At 28.6% G+C, this 19,930-nt stretch overlaps 2 protein-coding genes across 3 annotated transcripts; both read left to right on the top strand.

The window, feature by feature from the left end:
- The first annotated feature begins 1,969 nt into the window (after positions 1-1,969).
- Positions 1,970-8,237, top strand: LOC126836823 (ras-related protein Rab-5C). Of its 2 annotated transcripts, none has more exons than XM_050570478.1 (5): positions 1,970-2,387; positions 5,204-5,382; positions 6,791-6,942; positions 7,025-7,241; positions 7,309-8,237. In XM_050570478.1, the coding sequence occupies exons 2-5, from the start codon at positions 5,220-5,222 to the stop codon at positions 7,410-7,412; spliced, it is 636 nt and encodes a 211-aa protein (XP_050426435.1). In that variant the 5' UTR covers positions 1,970-2,387; positions 5,204-5,219; the 3' UTR covers positions 7,413-8,237. The 2 variants fall into 2 exon arrangements, with proteins under 2 accessions (XP_050426435.1, XP_050426436.1); XM_050570479.1 differs by lacking the exon at positions 1,970-2,387 and adding an exon at positions 2,483-3,033.
- A 2,989-nt stretch (positions 8,238-11,226) lies between these two features.
- Positions 11,227-19,290, top strand: LOC126836862 (3'-5' RNA helicase YTHDC2-like). Its single transcript, XM_050570521.1, has 18 exons — positions 11,227-11,332; positions 11,407-11,597; positions 12,312-12,478; positions 12,541-12,824; positions 13,563-13,617; positions 14,244-14,376; positions 14,609-14,755; positions 15,725-16,055; positions 16,136-16,257; positions 16,330-16,464; positions 16,816-17,004; positions 17,081-17,197; positions 17,275-17,432; positions 17,520-17,625; positions 17,756-18,009; positions 18,240-18,451; positions 18,513-18,712; positions 18,804-19,290. The coding sequence occupies exons 1-18, from the start codon at positions 11,245-11,247 to the stop codon at positions 18,894-18,896; spliced, it is 2,982 nt and encodes a 993-aa protein (XP_050426478.1). The 5' UTR covers positions 11,227-11,244; the 3' UTR covers positions 18,897-19,290.
- The last annotated feature ends 640 nt before the right edge of the window (positions 19,291-19,930 follow it).

The raw sequence follows: 19,930 nt of genomic DNA, 5'->3' as shown, positions 1-19,930 counted from the left end.
TTATGATTAGCGAGTCTCCCCTAAAAAAGAAAAGAGCCCACGAGAAAGGCCCTACCGGGTTTTTTCCGGTATCACAGTGTGCCTATCCTCCTGTGGACGAAACAATGGTTAGGCCTACTACTTAGTACTTATACATTAATAATAAAAAAATAGGGTTGTATATAATAGTTCTAGATACTTTTTTTCGTTAGTAAAATTTGCATTTTTATACTATAAACTAAAATGTTTTTAAATAAATAACAAAATTGAAATTATTTTCTGGGAAAATTAGTGAATAATTAAAAAATAATCTAGTTGTAAACGCAAGCAATGGCTCAACTTACAACATGATAGATATTCTTTTAAATTGCCAAAATATTTTAAAAATTTTTGGTCAATATAACAAAAAGTTAAATATTGATAATTCTTTTAGAAAACGTTAAATGACTTGAAGATTTCACCAAAAACAGCAAAAATACCTAGTGTTTACGGCAAGGAGAACAATTAAAACCAGGAGACATTCTAATATCATGGAAAATGCATAGTAAACACATGAAATACAAAATTTTTCAACGACACGCGTTTCATAATAATTGTAAAAAAAAATAATATTAAAACTATTATTTTCATGTATATGTTCTTGTTATTAAAGTAGACGATATTGAATGTAAATACATATACATTTTTTAATTCTACGCTGGGTACCTACTCTATTTTGGGGTTTAAGTCGTCAAGTGCAGTAGTTTTGTGTTAAGTTACAATAATTATATATTACTAACAAAGTCTAACTAAAATTCTTATAGGTAAAAGAAATTGAAAAAATCTAATATGTAGAAAAAATGCATTACTTCGTTATTACTTATTAGTTAATGTCGTGATATTATTAATTAATTTAAGTCTAGTTTTAAACATGCAATATATTTTTAATGTAATATTAAGGCAATAAATGCAAAGGAGATTTATTACAGACAAAATAATATTTTTATTGCATTCTTAGAAGGTAGAACTGCTAAACTGATCATATACAAATTAAATAAATATTATCACAAAATAAATGGCAATTCGTGAAGGAAAAATTAATGTTAACTTTAAACCTATTAGTTCGCTCTAAAAATCGGATAACAGAGGTAAGACCTAGTCCTTATCTGTAGGACAAAAATCAAAATAAACAGGTATGCCAGCAATTTGTATTAATCGCGAAATAGCTGCGGGTTTCTAGGGCGGTCATATATTTCTTACGGAGAAAACCGACAACCATATTGTAAAAATTGATAACACAAGTTGTTGACATACCTATTTGTTTTGTAATATACCATAAATTCGTCTATCGACATACATATTAAGAGATAAACACGAGTTTCCAAACGTTGAACAAATGTTCATTGGAAGAAAGAAATATGTGGAACAAGTTGTACTCGCCCGATATGATATTCTCTACTTATTCAAATCTCTAAAAAGTAAACCCAGGGCATGGTTACATTAAGAGCGACGTCGTTCGTTTGTTTCAAAATAGTAATTATTTATTATAATTTTGCAATAGTTATTAATTATTATACAACAAATATACTGCATAAATACTGACGATTCAACTCCAGTGTTTATCGAATCACCAACAAAGTAATATCGTGATCACTGATAAGATTTTTTGATGCTCAACAGTATCGCCTGGTGTAGTTCATTAAAATTAAAAAAAAAAAACAACAATCTGCATTCCACAATATTTTAACAATAACATTAGATATTAGTATACATGTGTTGAAGAATTTTTCGTTTAATTTATGTTTATAATAACATAGTCGATATCAGAAACGGTTCGGCTAATGCAAAAGGTCACATAAAAACGTTGGAACAACAACATTTCAATTTTGACAATGTTACGGCACTGTCTGTGCGTTCCGCTCTTTATCCCATTTACAGTTTAGTACACACACACACACACACCATTTTTTTTGTAATATATTATGACCAGTCGTACAGCCCTTGTACCGTGTACATCTATATATTATATTATATGCAGTTTTTGAGTTAGTGATTAGATATTGTCAGTGTGCGCGTGTACAATAGTGTGTTTGTATGTGTGTTTAGTGTACACAAATATAATATATATATATATACAATACAAATATATAGATATTATATACCGTACGGCGTACGCGGTATATATTGTAATCTCATCGTACATATATACATATACATAAATTGTATTTATATTAATATTATTATTATTGTTGTCGGGCCGTTTTGAAAAAGTCTTTATTGCACTTAACAAATAACAATTTGTATATAATATAACAAACATATACATACGCATACGCCTAATAAAAATATATTAATCCCGTCGGCCCGTACGCCGTTCAAAGCGTTCGCACACACCACAAACCGTCGGCCGGCCAAACCCTAAAAATCAAGTAAGTGCGTTTTAATTTTTTTTTTTTAAACATTTAAAACAGTAGTATTGTTTTTTTTCTTTCATTCACTTATTGTCTCACGGGATCTGTCAGTCGCACGCACGCGTTTGTGATTCGTCATTATCGCGACGATCCGGTAACACCTTATTTCACGCAATATCGCAATACGTATTTTATTTGATTGTTGTTATTTTATTATCTAAAGTAAACTCCGTCTGTCAGTAAATGCCAATGTTTTAGTGTTGCGCGCAGAGTGCAGAGTTTTAACAGCCGTACTGAATTTCGTTCCGGGGTTTTTTTTTTTTTTGGAAAAATGTACATACGCACGACGTAAGCCGCCGAGTTAATGATTCCTCTCGTTTAAAACGTACATCCACTCCCAATATCAACCACTTTTCTAGGCCGCCCAGATCCGCCGCCCGCGTTTCTTATCAATTGGCACGGTTATTTTAATGTTATTCTATTTCGCATCAAACAACTTGTTTGTGTGTACTCGGTTATTTTAAAATTTTTATTTCATTTTTCTGGACCCTTGGGATTTGAAACGCCAAGCGCTCCGCAACACATCAAGTACATCTCGCGTTCGATCATACATGTTACGAGTCTTGAATACGTCAAATCACACTAGTATCGTATCCGACAGAGCGTAAGTGTTTGATAGTAAATTTCCATCGTTAATACCCACCTATGTACACACTGATATAACTATAAATAAATACATTGAAACAAATTATTGAACCTACTTAATTTAATGAGATTTAAATGTGATAGGATCAATGAGTGCTATGTTAATCAAAGTCTGGATAAAGTCCTCTAGCAAAGTTCACATATTACTCGCTAACTAAAATAAAATAAATTTATATTTGTTATAGTGACAACAACTCATTTGAATTGAACTTTTATTCTTAGTGTGTTTAATGATTGCCTAACTTGGAGACATTTGATTTTACAAAAAAAGTGTTTGTCCATACTCTGTTTAAATATAATATCGGACTTGTGCAGAGACGGTAACACCTTTTCGGTTGCACAGGCATAGTCGGGTGTGGCACATTTCGTACTCTGTGTCTCAGAGTCCAGTCTCATTATGAACAATGAGTATAGAGTAATGTGAATTTTGCCTGGAATTTTATCCAAACCCTTGGCCTTAATAGGGTCAGTATAAGGAGATAATAATTTTTTCATAATGTGTTGGGTTTACTAGAAGTCATGACTGGTAAAAAAAAAAAATGTATATATTTTGTACACCTATTTATATATTATTAACGCCTATTAAGCATACAACCAGTTAAATCAGAAATTATGTCATAATGTGCCTGTTGTTATAACATAGACTACAATTAAATTATTTGCTATACTGTACAAATTTTGTAAAAACCTATATTTATGTATATATTATACAATTACTCAAATCTTTACAAAGTTCATATCAAAATAATTTTATTTCAATTATTCGATTACATTTTCTTTTTAATTTATGTATTTTAATTTATTATATTTTTGTTTTGTTTTTACTTATACAAGTTCTAAGCAATCTTTAAGCTTTATGTTATAAATTAAATGATTCTTTACATTAAAAAAGAACAGACGAAAATAACTATTTTATCCTTACTGGCTCAATTAACCTAGGTCAATTGGCAAAGAAACTCTTAAGAAAATATAAAAAAAAACATTAAATTGTTATTACTGAAAAAGAATGATATTAATTATTTGACCATATCAATTTACAGAATAGTGCCTATTCAACTTAATTAAAAAATATATTTAGAAGTTCCTTTTATTTTGTTTTCAATTCTACTATTTTGACTAATTATTAGTTTACAAATAGATTTCACAGCATTCATTAAATGGTTGTATTTATTACAGAAGTTACTATTCCAGCTGATAATTACCATTTATATTAATACTGTGTTAAATTCATCTTGGGTGGTAATTTCACAGCACTGGTCCTTTTGTGTTCTTGTCACTTGTATATAATTCATTTTTAGATCTTTGTACATATGATAGTTTAAAATTAAAGTTATGGACTTATATATCCATGTTAATAACTAAAGTCATAACAATAATATTACTCAATTCGGTAATAGCTTTTTTTTTTAGTTTAACATTTTTTAAGTTTTAATATTGATTGGGAAAAAGAAAACTATAATAAGGAATTATTAAAATTTTTAGTTATTACTCTACATTTAAAGTATCATTAATAAATGAACCAATTCAATTGTTAAATATTATATTGTATACATATTATATTCATTGATCCATGTACAGAATTGTATTTATTATGTTCTCACTTCTTCTAAATATGCTGAATTTGTGCTATTCAGGGTAAATGACTTACGTTGGTGGGTGCTAATTGAGCATAATAACCTTTGAAATTCTTTAATCCTTACTAACAGTATATCTGTTGCAAAAGTTTCATTTTAAAAAGATTTTTATTCATTGTTTATTTCTTTAGAAGCATACAATAATTTTAATAAAATTTTACTTTAAAATTTACGATGTATGTGCTATACTTCAAACACTCTAAGAAGCTACCTGCGCGGTGGAAAACAACTCGTTAGTCGCCGCCTAGGTCGTATCTGTATGCACAGTAAGCGGTGCCAAACTATGAAGATGTTGTGAGGTGGAAACCGGTCGCTAATGAGTCGACGAGGTACCTTCTTAAAGTGTCCGGAGTATAGAAATTAATCTATTATAACTCGCACAAAGTTATTATTTTATTTTGTGAAAAATTGTTTTTCATAACAATTATTATAATATATTAAAATTAACATTAGGTTTTCCAATTTTATTGAATTATTATTAACGATCGTTTTCAGATTCTAATATTACAAAATGGCCAATAGAACAGTACCTCAACGTCCAAATGGTCAAACTCCAGGAAAACTATGTCAGTTTAAACTGGTACTTTTGGGTGAATCATCTGTGGGAAAATCTAGTTTAGTGCTAAGATTTGTGAAGGGTCAATTTCATGAATATCAAGAGAGCACCATTGGTGGTAAGTTAATTTTAAGTTAATGATAATAATAATGTGTGTGTACATTAAGTGAAAGCAGTGTAGTGAGCTAACAGTGATAATAGAAAATGATGATGATACAAATATTTTAAAAAACAGAAGGGTGTGGCCATTATAATATGTGTAATATTGAGATGACATCAAACGAGTAAAGGGTTTTTTTACTCAAAAAAAATATCAATTATGGATGCAAAAATAATTGAAGAGAATTAGAGAAGACAAAATCATTTCTTTTCTCCACTATACGGAAAAATATTGAATCATTAAAAATAAGTTTTTGGATATTTCCTTAGTGTAGCTACCTGCCTAAATAAACGTCATGTTATCAATGACTCGTAATTCCCATTTTTTTGTTAGTATTATTAAGAGATCATTTTAGTTTATAATTTGAGAATAACTGGTTGTAAGAAATGAAAAAAGTTTTAGATTCACAAGCAGGGATAGAACCATGAACCAGTCGCAGTAAAAACGCCAAAATCAGCCATTTATCATGCGAGTTATCGCAAATTTGATTACTTAAAATAATTTTTGAAACCAGCTCAAAAACATTCATGTTAACAAATAAACAAATGTATGAGGTGAAAAGAAGATTTGGGAAAAAAATATGGTTAGAATATTCTGCGATGTAGAATAACTGTTAATACTGATGAATCCAATTTCCAAAATATTTTGTGGGTTTTTTTTTCTAGAAAAATTACTAACAGTTATTTATACACTATAAACATAAAAAAATGATAACATTGTATAAAAACTAAAAACTGAGTATCTATAGGTTTAGTTGAAAAATCACACAAGACTAATAAAATAATTTATAATGTAATTAAATGTGTTATCTTACTATCAAAGTAAAACTATAAACGCTATTTTTAATTTTATTTACAAATTTTTTTCTCATTGGATAAAAATATAAAAATGGTCCATTAGAAAATACAAACTATACAAATTATAATAATACATTTTATTATTACTGCATGTGTAATATTTCAATGTACCTAATCTAAAATGTTCTGTGCAAAATGTTCATATCTTAAATATTTTGCTATTTATTTTATCTACTCGAACACAAACATAATTTGAAACATTAAAATATAATTGTTGATGAAAAATGTGTTTACAATAATATTATTATGCACTTAAAAAAATGATAATGCACAAGAAATTACTTGATCATAAGTACTTCTTAAATGCTTTATTTATTTATAGTATTTAACAAAATTGATTACTTGTTTGTTGTTGATTTTATTTTAATGAAAGCTGAAGCTATTACAAACAATAAATTATTGAGTATAAGCTTTCTATAATATTAGATTGTTTAAACAATTAAAGAATTTTCTGTTTATAATTAAAGATCATATGTATAGTTTTAACCAGCTTATTTATTGAAATTTAGCTGCCTTTCTCACACAAACCATTCATCTGAACGATGTAGCTGTAAAATTCGAAATTTGGGATACAGCAGGACAAGAACGTTACCACAGCTTAGCACCTATGTACTATAGAGGTGCCCAAGCAGCTATTGTAGTTTATGACATTACTAATCAAGTAATTACTTATTGTACTAATTATTTGAGCTGATCTATTTTAATAATTTCATTGTATTATTAATTTATAACTTTTTTTTCAGGATACATTTGAAAGAGCTAAAAACTGGGTCAAGGAACTTCAACGACAAGCTACTCCGGGTATTGTTATAGCGTTAGCTGGAAACAAGTTAGATTTAAATAATATGAGGAGCGTCCAGACTGATGAGTCTCAAACCTATGCCTATGACAACGGCTTGCTGTTTATGGAAACTTCAGCGAAAACTAGCGCTAATGTTACTGAAATTTTCAAAGCAATTGGTAAAAACTGATTGATGTTTAGTTACAAAATATATGACAAAGATTAACATTTGTATATTATTTACAGCTGAAAAACTTCCAAAGAATGAAACGTCAAACACTGCTGGTCAAGGTCGACGTCTTGTTGAATCAGAGGGTCCTAATAGAAGTCTGAGCAACTGTTGCAAGTGATATAATAAAATGAAGTCAGTTCTCAATTGGATTATTGACATCTAATTATCTATTAAACTATATAGCTTTGTACAATTATTAAGCCGCAAAATTATATTAATCAATTTGCATTTAATATATGTATGGTTATATTACCTATATTTAAAGAGATAATTATTATTATTATAATCAGCTTTTATGTGCATGTATTTTGGTCTTAGAATTTGGAATGGCCAATATTCAGTAATAGCTATTATTTTTTTTCCTTTATTAGGATATTAATATTGTATTTAATAATGACGTTTAAAAATTAAAATATAGTTTTATATAAATATATATATTTTAGGATTATTTTCCCCTCAAAAATATATTATTATTATTATTATTATTACAATTTAAATTATAAATTATATTTATTTTTACTTCTATTATTATTATATATTTTTTTATTCAATTCCACAATCAACATTTTCTAATATAAATAAACTTGTTTATATCTATTAGCTACTGATTTATAATTTATACCTAATGAAACTGTCCAATATATATATATTACATGCATTTTTTTGTTTAATTAATAACCTTGCTATAATATATAAATACTTGTATATTCCTTTAAAACAATTTTATCTTTAAAATTCTACACTGTATTTATTTTGTGTTACAAAACTTGCATGAGATAAATATGTTCCCATAAGTGGTAAACAAATAACTTAAGTACCTATGCAACATGTTTTCATACATTTTACTTATTAAATATTCATATTTGTAAGAAAAATATTTGGAATATAATTTTGATCATAAATACAATATTATAAATGGAATAAAAACTTAGCACATTTTGAATTTGTTGTGTCTTTGTAGTAACCCTATTTCTTGTACATATATATTAATATACATATAAATATATATATATATATATATATATAATTTTAAAACCATAACATTTTTATTAATTATTTAGTCTACAATTATAGATTTATCTATGCATTTTATTGTTGTTCATTTTATTCAAACAGTTATGTAAATTTATTATGTATAATATTTCTTAGTTTTAGTTGCAGTCTTGTAACTAGGTTTTTGTAAATGGTGGAAGAATATTAACGAATATTGTATTTAATCATTGTAGCGCGAAACATTTTAATATAAAAAGCTAATATTTAAGTTTATAAATAATATTTCTAATTTTAGTCATTGTTTCAACAATTAATTTGAGTAATTGGTTTATAAAAGTTACAACTAAGTAAAATACAAATATACATAATATATAATATAAGATAATTAGCTAAATTTCTGTTATACGTTTCGTGTGCATTAGAATTTTCTCTACTTTTTTTTTTTCATAAATTTAATAAAACTGAAAATAAATTATGGAAATCGGTATGTTTATTACAATATGAAGTATTTAGAAAAACCTAAGAAAAAGTTTTCAGCTCTTTTTTGGCAATGTTTGTATTTCAAAATATTAAAGCAAACAGTTATTAACAATTATATTATGATAAAATATATAATATAAAACGAAAAACAATATTTATATTAAAAAATATGTAACATACAAATAAGTTAAGTTTTTTTGGAATGTAGAACAACTTATAAATAATCTATATTGTTTATTCCATAAATGTATATGTTCAAATTACTTAAATAATGAAATAAAGAGTTCTTAAATTTGGTTTTAACTAATGCTTTTAATTTTTAAAACACATTACAAAATAATCTTAATTTATCTCAACATTTTTTTTCACCTTTATAGTACGGTAGTAAATGAGTGTGTATGTAAATTGGCTTAGAGATGATAATTAATTAGAAATATGTGATAGTGTTGAAAATGCATTTGTTTGGTCTAGGCATACACATTTTTTTAACTGTGCTTCTTTCTAAAAATTCTTACGTTATCAATATAAGTGTTATTTTTTATATATAAGCAACTTAATTTAAAAAAAATACTAAGTGGACTACTCATTACATAAGTTGTCTGATCAGACACAGTATTACAATTCTTAGAAGTTCACTTAAATAATCCAAAATCGCCCATAGCAAAATGTAATTAAAGTTCCCTTAGAAAAGTCCATCCCCTGACTCGCATTTATTGGACTGTTAGCTTTTGTTGTTTATTAGACTATTTTTTTTTAAATAATTGTTTTTCAAATTTTAAAAAAAATGTTGATAGTTTTCAAGTAAGAATTGAAATGAAAATTTTAAACTTCCCATGTTAATAAAATGCAAAAGAAAATTCATGAAGAAATAATTGGAGTTGAGTTAAGGAACTGAAATCTTAGTGATTTCTTATTGGAATATTCAACTATCAATTAACAGAGTAAGCCGTAGACAAAATTAATTTGAAAACAACAGTTTGAATATTCTAAAATTATTAAAATAACGTGCACCAATATTAGACAAACAATTTTTATAATAATTTACTATCTATCATTTTTAGGCCAGAAATTGAATGTTTTAAAAATATCGCTGATAGGTATTGTTGAAATATTTACAATGCAATATTAATAAAATATTTGTTATAAATTACATTTCTGGCTAAAAAATAGTAACAAAATGTTGAGAGTTTATCGCTAACGGTATAAACCGTTCTTATACCAGATTTATAACAGATTTGTACAACAAGAATGGATAAATGATAAGGATATTTTACCAGAATACAAGCTCTATTAAATAATTGCCTACATTATTTATTACTCCTTAACAAATTAAGGGTGTGATATCCTTTTAGGAATACAATATTAGCTTCGATGCGGATCTGAGAAGGTACAGTATTTAAATATAGTAGGTACTACAGATAAATATTGACCAACCAAAAAAATATCGTACGCCCTTTCCCCTAGAAGAAATAGACATTTCTTCTTTATTTTATTTTTTCAAGCAGTTTTAGAGATTTAGATCTGAAAATTAGACCGAAAGTAGATCTAGAATAAGCCTATAACATAGGTGTACAGTTTTCTTAAAAATCTGCAGTCAAACTTTTCTTTTATTAAGGAAAATAACCGAAAAATAGGGGAAAATTACACTGACCGTAGTCGTTTTTTTCGGTTGCAATGTGTGAGTGAATCAACAATCAACAGATATGTGGTTGATACTGGATTGAACCTTCTATAATATTCTCAGATTCGCATCGAAGCGTTTATTTAAAAGTGATTTTATCATTTTTACAATAGTTATCTCATAATAATTCCTGTAGATCTGTGACCTCCCCGTTACCACATGTCCCGACCACCCTGTACTAGCTGTTATTGATTTATCTTGCAGCGACATCTATATTTTGCAAAATGTGTGGTTTTGCGTTGCGCTTACAGTGGCAGTTCTGGCCCGGGAGCAGGGTGGCCGGGATTTCAGACGACGGCCACCATCTTGAGATTCGGATCCTGGAAAAAGGGTGTGGTACTTGTTATCTATATATATACATATATATATATATAAATATATATACACATATATATATATACATACATATATATATATATATACATATATATATATATATATATATATATATATATATATATATATATATATATATATATATATATATATAAGATAGAGGGGTACAAAAGTATTGATCTAAGCTGAGCTTATGCGACCCAATTTATTTGGCCAGGGCAGCACCCGGCGCAGCACCTGGCGCAGCAGTTGTTGCTCAGTAGCCGCCATTGTCGAAACGACTTCAGTCGAAGAAGTGGACCACCGTTTGTGGTTTGCCATTTTTATTATAAAATTATTTAATTACATGCATTTATTTTAAATAAGCGTTATCTAAATTGCAAAACGGTGATCTAAAAATAACACAAAAATGGAAGAAGACATTGCTGTTGTTGAACTATCTACCGTTTCCAAAGAAATTATGACAGAAGCCTGTCGTGAAAATCCTTCGACTACGGTAATGAACGAGCAACTAGTGTCAAATCCGATGCCTCCGTTTCAACAATCCGGTAACTAAATATAATTGTATTATCTCATCAAATCGTTTTACTAATTATTAATACTTATTAATACATTTGAGTAGACAGTAAAACGACCCTTCCGTTTATGAGTCATTTGCCTATGGTTGTACCCCAGCTCAGCAGCAACAAAAACCTAATATGTAGTAGAATGCGGTTACCGATAATGCAAAAAAATGAACTCATTATTCAATTAATTGAAAATAACCCAGTAATAATTATAAGTGGCGAAACTGGATGTGGAAAAACCACTCAGGTAGACAAATGCATATCTTAAAAGAGTAATAACTTATAATATTGTATTATTTGTATAAATATATACAGAGTGTAACGTAAAGTTTTACCGAGCATCAAATGAGACATTCAGGATGCTCTATGTGTACAATAAATGGTATTAATTTTTTTAAAATTTAAACATTATTTAAAATAGAACTCGTATCTCATTAAAAAATTGTCTTACGAAAAAAATAATTTCAGATTTGAAATTGCGAAAAAAAAATCTTGTTGAATTGATATGTAACATGATTTTTTGATATCTGGCCACACATACGTCCACAGGGTGGCCACTCAGTGGCCGGCATGTGACTAAAACCAACATATGGCATGCGACACATCATTTAATATAAAATAATACTAAGGACACCACTGAATTGAAAATAAAATTCTAGCCCAAAATGATGTGTCACATGCCGGCCATTAAGTGGCCACTCAGTGGACGCAAGTGTGGCCAGATACCAAAAAATCATGTTACATGTCAAATCAACAAGATTTTTTTCTCGCGATTTCAAATCTGAAATTATTTTAGAACTTTACATTACACCCTGTATAAATAATATATAGTATTTGTTATAATTTTTCTTTTACATTTATTAATATTTCTTAGGTGTACATATAGGTAATACTTAAAGTGTGCATACATAATATATAATTTTTAAAATACAAGTATTATTTAGTGATGTATACTATATAGGTACCACAAATGATAATTGATCATTCTGCGACGACAAAGAGACCGAGTCGTGTGGTGTGTTGTCAACCCAGGAGAATAGCCGCTATATCTATGGCACATAGGGTGTCTAATGAACGGGGTGAAAAAATCGGAACGAGCGTTGGTTATCAAGTTCGATTCCAAAGCTGGTAAAGTTTAACCTATAACGTTTTTAATGACTTTTTATGGTACATTGTATTTTTTGATCCAGCCTCGGAAGTAACGCAACAATAACTTATTGCACGATTGGAATTCTGACCAGGGCACTTGTAATCCATCATCAAAACGACAATGAACCAATTAAGAACATGTTTATGAACATTTCACATATAATTATTGATGAAGTCCACGAACGTACTAAGCACGTAGACTTTCTGCTGGTAGCGCTGCGAATGATTTTGCCAAGATATCCACATCTGAAACTGATTCTTATGTCTGCATCGGCAGATATAAGATTGTTTTCATCTTACTTTTACGATTGCCCCGTTTTGCAAGGTGAACAATAATAATTACACACTAATTGTTTATGTATTTGTTTATAATAGCCTTAAGACAGTATTGTAACGGGCCTTTTTGCGGATAGCATGTCTAGGGCTAGTGGTAACGGGTGGCCGAATGAATAGAAACGTCTGCTTTACTTCTATTGATTGTTGTATCGATATTTTTAGCAGTATACAATATCTGCATCCTGCGATTCTTATTTTCAATTATTTTGCTGATATAGACCATAAAAAACGGTTATCTTCTACAATTTATTAATTATTATACATTATAATATAGTAACAGAAATTAGTTTGGTCATTCTAGTTTAAAACATTTTCATTGCAACTACTGAAGTATACATTAAATACTATAATACACAATATGTATGGCTTATCATTATTATTATAATTTATATGAAATGCACAATTTACTCGGTTCATTATTTATTTATTTCAGTCGGCAGACTAATAAAATGTTTTCGTTATGTCAATAGAAAGTTTTTTAATATATAAAAAAAAATTTAAATCCATAAATATTCGGATAGTTATCAATATATTATAGCAATACTCAATCAAGATTTTGTAAATAATAAATTTTATTCAATTTTAGACCAAAAAAATTTTGTAAAATATTTTAAAATGTTATGAAACATTTTACTTGTCTGAAGTCTGGGATATAATACATTTAATATTTGTGTATACATGTATCATTAATTACATTAATATTAATTAATATTTTTATTTTGTGTAGTTAATGGAAGGCTTTTCCCAGTGCAACAATATTTCTTAGAAGACGTTCTAGATATGTAAGCTAAACTAACAATAATTGTATTTGCTTTTGTATAATATTTATAAAATAGTGTAATAGCATTAAAGCTTGGGGGAAAAAAGTTGATAAGTACGGCCCGGAAGTTTGAAATAACTGAAACAGGCTTGTATTTATGCTGTGAAAAACCCTAACTATTATGCAAAATAATATTTTTAATTAAAATTTTATTTAAGTGTTTTTCAAATTTTTAGCTTACTTCCGGGTTTTGTTAATCTTATTTATAACAGAATGTATCAAATAAAAAACTTCAGGGAAATACCTAATAACTGTATATTAGAATATTTTTAAACTGCTGCAAATTTGTTTAAAAGCCATAAAAAATATTTTCATATAATTTTTCTTTAATGTTTTGTATTCTAAAAGTTGTTTTGTATATACAACAACTATCCAGCTAATGGCCAATCAATTCGAACCATATCCAAATTAAAAAATTACATTATTTGCTAATTCTTCGTAAAAAAAAATTAATAACATGATATCTTTAACATATTAAACAATTGTATTTCTTATTATGTTTTTTCAGTATATTTTATTGTAACCTTTGTTTTTTATAAGACCTAGAAATATTAATTATCACACACTGTTGAATACATCTGTTTTTAGGACCAATTATTCAACGCCAACAATGATTGATCTTGTTTTGAGAAATAATCCAACCGAACGCATCCCGGATACCAATAACCTGACAGAAAGAACGACTGAATCATCTCAAAATATGCGTCTTACAATAATTCCGGTATGAAATTATATAGAAGAGTCTTGTTTTTTTAGGCTTTTTATTAATTTTAACCCGGCAGAGGTGTCATTGGCCAACAGTTTTTTGTATTGATTGATGTGACCAACCATTAACCCTTAATCAAATTTCATCAACCATTAATAAAGTTTTTGGTACGACACCGCTCCGGGTTAATAGTCATAACAAAATATAACAAAAAAATTATTAATTGTTTACTTCAATAATTATTTAGAATACTGCATTGAGTCATGATCAAGAATGGTTAAAACCGGAATTAGATGAATGTTTACAAAAAATTTGGCGTACTGGAGATATTGCTGAAGTTAATAAAATGATATATCACTACATACGTACGGAAGGCGTACCTGTTAATTATCAAGTAATGGATTTTAGTTGTTTATAATTTATAAAGATAAAAACTATTCTAATCTAGTCACAATTTTTAAACCCTTAAATCTTACTAAGATTATGAATACTTTTCTATACGTGTGGGTTCTACTATTTTATCCTCTGGAAAAGTTAAATGCAGGCATGCCCCTAGGTGCAGTAACCGCGCCTCTACTTTTCAACTTATTTATCTCAGGTCAGCCAACCACAACTCACAAAGACAACCGCGACAAAGCAATAATATCCAGCAATCCTGACCCTATTCTAGTCCCTACCTATGCCGAAGACCACCTCTGTCTCCTTGAAACTTAGTATAAAGAATTGAGTGTGAAAATGAACGAAGCCAAGTCCATCCATTGTACATTTACACCCTGTCATGGAACATGTCTATTGTCTGACACTATTTCTTAACCACTGGCTTCTACCTAATGCTCAGTCCGTGCGGTACCTCGGTAGGTATCATCATCGATCGTCAACTTACTAAGCTGCCTCACGTAACTAGTAAGATAAGATTACTCAACGATAGATTTCGCCTTCTTCGCCCGCTACTAATTTGTAGAAAACTACATACCAATCTGTTACCCTATAATTTACTGTTAAGGCCTATCTGGTCTACTAAACTACAAATGCTTTAGAAACCGAACAAGTCATCCTCGTAATCCTCTCAAATCTGAACACTCATCAATAACTAGTATTGGCAGCAACTTACAAAAAAAGATGAAAAATTCGATTGTATTGTGACTTGCTAGTTCATTAAATAAAAAAATGTAAACAATATCTTTAATTAACACTGTCAAAGTTCCTCCACTGAAAGTCCTTTTCACTCTGTCAATCTGTCCTTTGTAAATATTACATCTTTTATGCTTATGTACTACATTGTTCAACAGACTGCATAATTAATAATAAAAAAAAATATGTATATAATTTTCTATTTATTATTGTATTACATTTTTTTTTCTAGCATACTTCTACAGGTGTAACATTGTTAATGTCGATTGTTATTCATTCTCTTGACGAGTACGTTCTTCAATTGCTACACATGGGGGCAGACCCGACAATCCAAAATAATTTTAGCCCCAGCAAAAGTGCAGCAGCTTTGGCAGCCAGTTTAAACCATTTTCGAATAAGTGATATGATTAAAAATTTCAATTATGTACCAACTAATAACCCTCCGGTAATATTGGATAAAATGCAAAGATTGGGTTTGTATAAGGAAGATATATTGCATGGTCACATTGATTCACACTTGACAACGCACCTTATTAGACATCTGATTTTGTACAAACCATTTGGTGAGATTAGAAATTAAAAAATTGCTGTTGTCCGTAAATTATTGATCATTGAGTTATTAACATTGTACATTTTGTTTAAGGTTCTATTTTAGTGTTTTTGACAGGATATTCCGATATAGCCGTAGTAGAAAACGCTATAACCGAAGATCTTATTAAAAAGCATAACTTTAAAATCGAAATTTATAAATTACACTCGTTAATAGTATGCACCAGATTATCGTGAAATTATAATTTTGTTGAATTTTGTTACATTGTTTTTCTTTTTTTTTTTTAGTTGGACGATCGTAAAAGAGTCTTTTTACCGGCACCGGAAGGATATCGCAAAGTCGTGTTGGCTACGAATATTGCCGAGACCAGTGTTACAATTAATGACATTGTATATGTTATTGATTCAGGCAAAGTGAAACAAGTAACATCTTATTTGGCAAAACAATTTTTAATATTTTATAATTATTTTTCGGTCAAAAATTTAATGATTACAATTAACAAATATTGTTGGTTACAAAATATTGTTTGGATGTCTTTAATAATTTTTTTTTTAAATGTATAATATTAATAATTACTATTTCTTCATTTTGTAACCAATATTTATGAAACATTAAATTTCTGGCCAACAAAATATGTTTTTTGAAATGATAAAAAATATTTTTAAAATATCTTAACAACTGGATGGGATACACGCATCGCAAACAGGGATTCTCTTTGATACTTCAACAGAGGCATAACATACTATTGTATTTTTTTTTTTTTGTGTTTTTAGCCTATGTTTAATTTTATTGAACGAAGCCACGCCTTGCATTCAAAACAAATATCGCACAGTTGTGCAATGCAGAGAGCCGGACGTGCAGGACGATTATGTGCAGGCGAATACTACTGTTTTTACACGCTAGAAGATTTCATACATATGAAATACTACGATGAGCCTGAAATTAAAATGATACCTTTAGAAGTAATACTCCAGTGATACGCTTATGTAATATTTGTAAAAAAAAAAATAGTTACTACTTGAGCTTGAATGTCTGTAGGAATTAAGCCTGTTGGCCAAGGCAGCCGCTAGAAGTATGAGAGTTGAAGATTTCCTATCGTTGGCTATAGAACCACCTTCACATCACGCTGTAAAAAAATCTCTTGGCTATTTAAAAGTAAATAAAAACACTTGAACCGTAAAATACTGTTTAGAAAATCACTTGAGCATCATATTAATACTTGCTCGCTATAGGCAATTGAAGCAATGGACACTAACGAGAATATAACCGACCTCGGGTACATGTTGTTGGATTTGTCAATAGAACCGCATCATGCCAAAATACTGATATTTGGATTGTTTTTAAAATGCATCGATCCCGTACTTTTTATAGTTAGTTTTTTAGCCAACAAGTGAGTAATGCAAACATTTCGATGTGATCTCGGACATAAAGCTTATACCTAGTGCCTACGTGTACCTAACCTTGTGTAATTATACAGATACCCTTTCAACCTGAACCTGAAAACATCAGAAGTGTGGTCCATTTGTAAAAATCTGGCTGAAGACACTCTTAGTGATCATTTCGTTTTTATTCGTCTTTACCAGGTAATTTTTGTTTATTTTTCATTAATCAACCGTGATATTTTAGTTTATTCCAAAAAAAATCTGTATTATTTATTTATGTACCCATTGATTGTACAAATTATTAAAACGTGGTTATTTAAACAAATTGTAGGCTATTACTAAACCAAATATTTCTGAAGAGATACAAAAAGCTGTATGTCCGACGGTAATAGATCAAATAAAAAAAACACGATACAAATTACTAACTCAACTAAAAGATTTAAATTTCATCCAAACGATGGACGATTTAAAAGATTTTAACACAAACTCAAGTAACTGGGCTGCGGTTAAAGCTTGTGTGTTGGCTGGATCTTATCCAAATTTGTCCATGCTAGAACCAAGATCGGAGGAAAGTTTTACAACCAGGTGAATAATTGATAGTTAAATCATCACTTTCCCTTTGCCATTTCTGTTTAATTTTTTTTTCAAGCCTATCTCAATATTATGTTCACTCTCCCAAACCACTAGTTGTGTACCTATCTAACTATAAAGATCTATTTCAACGTTCTCACAATGCATAACGCCCGTTTTCTTTTCACTCTAAATGACACTACAATATTCTGAACGAAATTAAAAACTGAATAATATATCATTAGGATTATGAGCGAAGTTCTACTGCACGGATCTAGTGTTTTGCACGGAACCAACTTCGGAAGTTTGCCGTCCAAATGGATTGTTTTTGAACAATTGTGTTCATGCCACGGTAGAAAACGTATGAGGAACTGCTCAGTTATATCATCATTGACTGTTCTGTTGTTTGCAAATGCGATGCAAATTACACCTTGCATCAGAACGATAGAAATAGACGGTACCCCTAGAGTTTGATTAATTATTTATTTTGACTAGGATTAAATGTTTTGTTTTCATAGATGTACTCGCATGTATACGTTTGCTGTTTTTGACGGGAAGAAATGTATCAATGCAAAGTCATATCCATCTATTAGCCTTGGATGGCTGGATTAAACTCTCGGCTGACTTAAACGACTTAGAAAAAATGTTAAACATACGTTTGTGTCTCACGTTGGCTTATCGCGAATTCCTCAAAAATAAAACATTACCAAATAACAGTGTATGGAATATTTTTTACAAATTATACCGTTATTATATGGCGACGATTAGCGGATGATCCTAGCTAATGAAATATGATTTATTGTTTTCAGATGCATAGTCGTATAGTCCAGACGGTTGTCAAGTTATTAGAGGAAGAAGATTTGGCTATGGGCTTGACTGTCCCCGAGGATATTGGAAATTAGCCCACAGATGCTAGTAGTCATACAGTATAATACATTTTTTATTTTGTCATCTATGCTGATTATAGTTTGAATCCAGTGTTCATCTACTTAATAAAAAAAATATCATACGTATTAATATACAAATATAAAAAATAATATAATACAATCTTAGTTAATTTGTATAAATGTTTCTCTTAAAACAAATTGAAATGAATTAATCTATTTATAAAACATTTTCTCCTTTTATAGGACCCCAATATTTTCATTAATCATAATTCTCTAATAATGTTAGAATTTATTTGTGCCAAACCATTTAAAAATGTAATTTAAATTATAAAAATAAATTGAAAAAAAAAACCTTTACAAAATGTAATATTAAAATATAATTGGTAGAATTTTTAATCAAATAAATTAGTTCATATTAAAAAGTATAAAATAATAATATTGTACTTTGTTTGACTTATAAATATTTGCACGTTTTCTAAATATAATTACACTGAGGTTGGTTTGGGTTCTTAAGTATTACTACTCTATTCACGCTTCGTAAAATTCATAATAAGTTGCCATTATTAAACTAACTATTATTATTTATATTGTATTCAAATTAGTTACTTATGTTATAAAAAAAAACAATATGTTAAACTTATAATGATTAAAAAACTGCATTAGAAAATTGTTAGTTAAATAATTGAATTTTAAAATGTTTGTTTAATTATTGTTTTTGTTGATTTATTCAAGTTTAAAGAAATCGTTTTTTTTAAGTATTTCTGTATATCATTATTTATAATAAAATATTTTTTTTCAATAAAATTATTGTTTATTTTAATGAGTACTTAAATTATTAAGTAATTCTAAATACCTCAATTTAATCATAGTTTTAGTATTTGGTAATCATAGAGGAAAATTATTAAATAAAACTTTAAATTGTAATGTAATGATAATTTATAGTTATATTATAGTGAATAAGATCTTCGTTTTTTGAGTGGGTATTAAAAATGTGAAATACATTAAATTATATTAGTTGCCAGTTATTTACTTTATTGTACATCTAACAA

Source organism: Adelges cooleyi, unplaced genomic scaffold (assembly GCF_023614345.1).
Source record: "Adelges cooleyi isolate 19-005CV unplaced genomic scaffold, UGA_ACOO_1.1 ACOO_flye_CR_arks_rails_tigmint_CR_PRNA_247, whole genome shotgun sequence".
Lineage (NCBI taxonomy): Eukaryota > Metazoa > Arthropoda > Insecta > Hemiptera > Adelgidae > Adelges > Adelges cooleyi.
This window is presented reverse-complemented; position numbering and strand designations above follow the sequence as displayed.